Consider the following 6,467-nt stretch of genomic DNA (forward strand, 5'->3'; position numbering starts at 1 on the left):
TTTATCGTTGGACGTTTCTTTTTATTCTTGTCTTTCTTATTGTATGACTGATTTTATATTTAGACGTTTCTTTTTGTTCTCGTCTTTATTATTGTAAGTTTGATTATGTTTTATTTTAACGCATACATAAGAAATTGCACATGGTTAAATACGTAAAAAAGTTACATAAGAAAGTGCACATGCTTAAATATGCCAAAAAGTTACATACAAAAGTTAAAATGCATAAATACATAAAAAAAAGTTGCATAAAAATTGAAAAATACACCAGGAAGGTTAACCACTATTGACCTCCAGTAGAGCTTGGACCTACGTGCTGAGGACATCGACTACGGCTATATCCTTCTCGTCCATATACAGTACAACGGCGAGAAGGACGCATACTGCGAATCCATCTCATTCAAGTAGCGGGTTGACTTTGGTTGTCCTTTAGTCGTGTGCCTCAATATCCAATTGACGATCACCTTTACTCTATCATATCTAGACCACGTAGATGGGTCACCCATCGGAACAAACTCGCCTCTATAAATCTTGCAAATTTCAAACATCTTGTATAAGTCATGTGCATATACTTGCCAATCAAGACGTTAGTTAGCACAACATGCAAGAACGTGGCGACATGAAAGTTGCTCGACCTGGAAATGACCACAATCGCAATGTCGTTGCGTAAGGTTAACAATGTTATGGAATTGTTTTGCATTTCATAAACCTCAAACATCTCATTGCGCCTGTCGAACCGGTTGACAACAATGTTTCTAGCATGTCAAAAATTTTCTTCAACTCGTTTAGTGGCAAATTCTGAATACGTAAATCCATTACGAACGTACTCATGAGCTTGGACGCACTTCTGAGTAAACAATTCATTTAGCTAATAGAAAGTAGACCTAACGATGGCAGTCACAGAAAAGTTGCGCATACCCTTAAGGACATAATTTATGCACTCCACCAAATTTGTCATCATATGACCCTAACAATGATCCCTGTCAAATGCCAACACCCATTTCTCAACACTAATCTCATCGCACCATCGAATATATACCTTACCCCACTCTTTAAGCCTTTGGTAGTTTTTGTTATACTCCTACTCCGTCCTATAATAGCCTGTAAAACAAAATATATAATCATAAGCAGACACCACAAATTACTAAAAATAGGACTTTAACAGCAAATTCAAATACATGAGTAACTACGAGTTTATGTAAATATGGAACCTTGAACCTCATTAAAAAATTGGACCCGATGTGCCTGATGCAGAACATGTGCCACGAACTTGGTGGTTACCATGCACCATTACTGCAAGCTATTGCTGCATTGATAGAGTTATGGCAGTCATAAATAATGGCCACACCATCTCAAGTAACAGCATATCTTTGCAAATTAGTAAGAAAAAACTCCCACGTGTCTATCGTTTCACCCTCCACGATGGAAAAAGTAATTGACACAATATTTTGGTTCCCGTCTTGTGCCACTACAACTAAAAGTGCACCTTTATATTTTTTGTAAAGGTGTGTGCCATCAACGTACACCAATGACTTGTAGTGTCTAAATGTTGTAATACACTGATAGAAGCTCCAAAGTACCCAATGGAGAACTTTTACACCATTCACTTCCTCACTCTCACGATAGACAGGGATAGTTTTTATTTGAACACGAGATCTTGGCATCTTTGCAGCCATTGCTTTTAACCATACTGGCAGAGTCTAGTGAGAAACTTTCCAATCACCAAAAACCTTTGCGACAAATTTCTACTTTGTCAACCAAGCCTTGCGATAACTTGCAATGTAGTTAAACCTGGATTGAACTTTTGTAATAATAGACTTTACCTTTATTGATGGGTCTGCTTCAACCAATGGCTTAATAGCATCTGCAATTGTGTCTGAGTCCAACTTGGTATGATCTTGTGAAATCGTTCCCATGGTGCACGCGTATTTGCCATTGTATCTTCTGATCTCCCAATAACCTCTCTTTTGAATCAAGCTAGCTCGGATAAGCCAATCGCATCCTGTAGCATACCCAGTGTAATCATACACAGTGTAATCAAATCCTCTAGAGATAGTATAGCTTTTGGTTGTAGAGGTTACCGACTCTCTAGAACCAAATTCCATTCTGACACCAAATTCACTATCTTCCACCGCAGCATTATCTTCACCTACAAAATGTGAACCACTGTTAGTCGGTCAAGGCTAAATAAAGAAATGGTAATGGTAACTTTAATTAATAAACATAACATACCCATATTTGCATACTCAGAAAATTTCAGGACATGCATGGCTGCGAGATCCAGAGTTCACATAAAAGACGAAACACCAAAGGGGTGCTAATTGACAAGTGCATCTGCTTCATTTTGCACCGTCGGATTGCCTGCCTCGTCTCCGTCATTGTTTTTGTCATCAACTTCGTAATTGACTTTGAACTCTCTTTACTGCCGTTGTTATCTTCTTCCCAATCTATATCCCCGAGCTCATCCATATTCACTTCCTCGCCAACCGCGTCCAGCCCCATATACTGTTCATACTCAACGTACAACTCTATCATTGGCACGTGAAATCGGGTTTGTTGATAAATATAGAACATCTGCTGCATACATACATCATCAGTGATGGACATTGTTTGAAACTGTATTAGCCCACCAAATACTTATACAGGATTCCTGTATAAAATGTTGCTCACTCTCTTTGAAATGTGACTTTGTATGTTCTCACAAAGACTATTTCCTAACTCTACAAAACTCATGGTGCATGGAATAGTAAAGAAAAACGAACATTCATAAACAAAAGTCACTCCTTCGTGTGTATTTAGTATAATCTCACCGTTATAAGACAACCGCAAATTTACAATACCTTCCATAACCTCAACCTTATCTCATCCAACTTTTTTGAGACTACTAATTGTAAAAAAACTCACAAGTATAAAAGATAGAGGAATGGGGCTGAGGTATGAAAGACAGAGGAATCGACTGTAGTATTTATAGGCAAGACTCTTGATTAAAATATTTTTTTAATCAAAATGCAAGCTACGTTTTGCAGCTTTCAAAAAAAAATTTAAAATATAAAACGCAACATGCATTTTGTAGTTTCAAGAAAAAAATACATGAGTAAAACGCACGTTGCACGTTTATAAAAAATATTAAAACACTAAACGTAACTTGCGTTTTGCAAGTTTTGAATTTTAAAAAAATCGAAGAAATAAATTGCTACCTGCATTTTATACTGATATCATATCAATGTAATTATTTTATATACATCCATTTCAACATCAAATTCCACATTTCTTTCCATATAAAAAAATAAGTCACATTAGGTCTTAGTATTTTTTTAAAAATAAAAACTAAGAATATTTTCAAAATAGAACTTGAAACTTCACTTGCAATTCCGAATCACATTCAATTAATGAGATAACTAAATAAATAAAGGAAAATGACGCCTCAATTTATCCATTTGTGTTTGACAATATTGTACAATGTGCAACTCCTCCGATAGAGAAGCAAAAAAGCAAAAAGAAATCAGTTGTAGCTAAAGGGTAAAGGAACCTAATTATCCTTTACTCTTTTAAGGCTCTTATGTTAGTTGTATTATTTTCTTCCTTCACATTGTAGTGAACACAGGCAACGCTTCTTCATTCCAAGAACAACTCTTGTTATGTTCCGAAAAACATTAAAAGTCACCTCCATCAGTTCATGCGTTTGCACCAAGAAATGCTTGCTGTAAATGGGAAGAACGAACCAAATTAAAAAGAAATTAATAAGGATAATCAATTAAACATTTCAGAACATGTGCTGAACGTGTTTATTATATTTTATTACTAACAAATAAAAGCTGTCTCATAAAGCTTTTTCTATGAATTATCATTGTTTTGGCACACAGTATTTTGATTCATTGTTAATGAACCTCATCAAGTTCAGGATTCAAGAAATCAAAATACCTTGAATTTTGTGGTAGGACTAGGCTTAACTGTAGTTGTGCTTCCATAACCAAATTTATAAAGCTGCTGCAGCTTTTGATTCTCTAGAGGCTTCAATATTTGGAAAGAACACACAAGTGTCTCATCAACACTCATCATAGCACCAGCATTGTCAAATTCCCCACAGTAATTTGGTGCAGAGAAGATTGTCACAAGTTGCCTATTAGCAAAGAATTCATATCCATCTTCCACCACCTGCACAATGAAACACACTTACCACATCACAATCCTCAAATTTGTATTTATGTTCTGTCTTGAGACAGTTACCACGCTATATGTCCGCAAAATATTAGCCACTAAATTAGTCATCTATATAGAACATATATTAAAATACAAAATATATATTGAAAATGAGTTAAACAATACAATTTAACACAAATATATGGTGACTGATTTAACAATACAAAATATATGTCACAAATAGATTGTAAACCGAGTCATATAGAATACGAAACCTGATGTGCTCTACAGATCAAATCAAGATCATGCTTCCTCAGAAACTCAGTGACCCTATCAGGGCCGAAAGTACACGAAACTCCGCGTTCGCTTCCTCCCCAGCCTTGAATGTCTCCGCAGGGATCAGACCAGAGAAGATCACATAGCAGACCACTGTCGGGCACTTGGACCGGACGGCGCAAAGTCCTTATCCGGTTCAAGTTGTGCAATTCAGGGGAGAGTCCACCATGCATGCAGAGTATCTTGTCGTCGATAAGAGCCGCCACGGGCAAGCAGTTGAAGCAATCCGTGAATGTTTTCCACAGCTTCACACTGTATCTTCTCTTGCATTCGTCGTAGAAACCGTAGATACGGTTTATGGAAGCGCATTCATGGTTTCCCCTGAGGAGGAAAATGTTCTGAGGGTATTTGATTTTGTATGCTAGAAGAAGAGATATTGTCTCAAGACTTTGGTTTCCGCGATCAACGTAGTCTCCTAAGAATAAGTAATTGGAACGAGGTGGGAAGCCACCATTTTCAAAGATTCTCAGAAGATCATAATATTGACCATGGATATCCCCTGGTTCATTGAAATAATTGCAATTAGTAGTTATTCTGCTTTGCCATAGTCATCACTATTTCATACTTAGGAAGAGAAACATACCACAGATCTTGATTGGTGCATCAAGTTCCAAAAGGTTAGGTTGTCTCAAGAAGATGTCCTTGGAGACAAGGCATAGCTGCCTGATCTCAGCCTCAGAAAGCTGCACTTGCTTCCCCGGTTTGCCTCTTATTTCTAGAAGCCTGTTGATTATGCCATCCACAACCCCACGTTCCATTTTTCTTCTTCTTTCAAACTTTATTAATATGTGTGTCACAAAAACAAGTGCTAAAAAAGGACAACACAACAAACAACAAACAACCAAAAACCGTTTTATGTTATGGGGTTGGGGTGTGTTACGTTTCTTACATTTATATTGCCATCATCCTCATCATGGCATGGAGAACGATTGAGTTTGAAAACAATTATAAAGACGCGAATTATTATCACTTTAGCTCTCTTTTTTAAGATAAAGATAAGGATGCCTTTATTGCTTTATGAGTTTTGTGGTTTGCATAAATAAGTGTTTATTTGTGTTTTATGGTTGATATATAGTGGTTAATTCATTATATATATATATATATGGGGTTAAGGGTGGCCGTTGAAAGCTGAAAAAGCTAGGGAAGCATATATTCGGATTAATATTAATGAGTACTAGATTTCAAATGAAGGGGAATGGAAGATTGTGAGAGGGAAATTATGTATATACCCTACTTAATGTTGTAGAATAAGTATATAAAATGAAGCACTGATTTAATGATCATTACTAANAACACTTTTTAGTTATTTAAATATACAACTATTGACTATAGTTATAATTTTATAATACAAAAAGAAAAGAAAAGAAAGTAAGAAGAGGAAGAATATGATGTAATATGAGTGGGGAAGTGTTTGTGGTGGTGAGTGGGCCCTAGAGAAGAAGGGACCTAATGGGAAGTTGAAAAGGGGAAAGATGGAAGACAAATAATAAGGAGAACGCCGAAGGGGTTGATGCATGACGCGGTTTGAATTTGCATACGAAAAGGTTTAGGGCCAGCAATTTTTATATTTTGTGGTTAGTATTTAATTATCAAAAAAAAAGTGAGTGATCTTTTATTATTAAATGTAATCTCATACCATTAAAAATATTATTAATAACCAATTAATGATTATAAAATATAAAAATTACTGACCTCTAACACTCCTCATTTGCAGATAGTGGCAAATTGGTTTGGTAGCTTGCATGCTAAGGTATGGGGCACTTGTTCTCTCTGTCTTGTGCCAAACTAAGAAAGCGAGAAGCCGAGAACACAAGTTGATTGTCTAACACTACCCGCCATCCACACATATATCTAGTGGTCATGGTTTTCTAGGAAACTTCTCTTTGCTAACTAATTAATCAATCATAATTCTTACCATCCGAATAGAGAACCAACAAAAGGTGCAGTTGATTGTAGCCATTAGTAGTTTTTTTATTTTTTCTTTTTAATTTGTT

The 6,467-nt window shown here is 36.1% G+C and overlaps 2 protein-coding genes across 2 annotated transcripts; both read right to left on the minus strand.

The window, feature by feature from the left end:
* On the minus strand, positions 1,430-3,051 carry LOC110267266. Its single transcript, XM_021112449.1, has 2 exons — positions 2,230-3,051; positions 1,430-2,146 (listed from the first exon to the last, which is right to left on the minus strand). Exons 1-2 carry the CDS (start codon positions 2,264-2,266, stop codon positions 1,743-1,745), a joined length of 441 nt encoding a protein of 146 aa, XP_020968108.1. The 5' UTR covers positions 2,267-3,051; the 3' UTR covers positions 1,430-1,742.
* LOC107619039 (serine/threonine-protein phosphatase PP1 isozyme 3) lies at positions 3,370-5,543 on the minus strand. Its single transcript, XM_016321249.2, has 4 exons — positions 5,057-5,543; positions 4,413-4,972; positions 3,919-4,152; positions 3,370-3,698 (listed from the first exon to the last, which is right to left on the minus strand). The coding sequence occupies exons 1-4, from the start codon at positions 5,229-5,231 to the stop codon at positions 3,672-3,674; spliced, it is 996 nt and encodes a 331-aa protein (XP_016176735.1). The 5' UTR covers positions 5,232-5,543; the 3' UTR covers positions 3,370-3,671.

This window comes from Arachis ipaensis, chromosome B09, assembly GCF_000816755.2.
Source record: "Arachis ipaensis cultivar K30076 chromosome B09, Araip1.1, whole genome shotgun sequence".
Classification (NCBI taxonomy): Eukaryota; Viridiplantae; Streptophyta; class Magnoliopsida; order Fabales; family Fabaceae; genus Arachis; species Arachis ipaensis.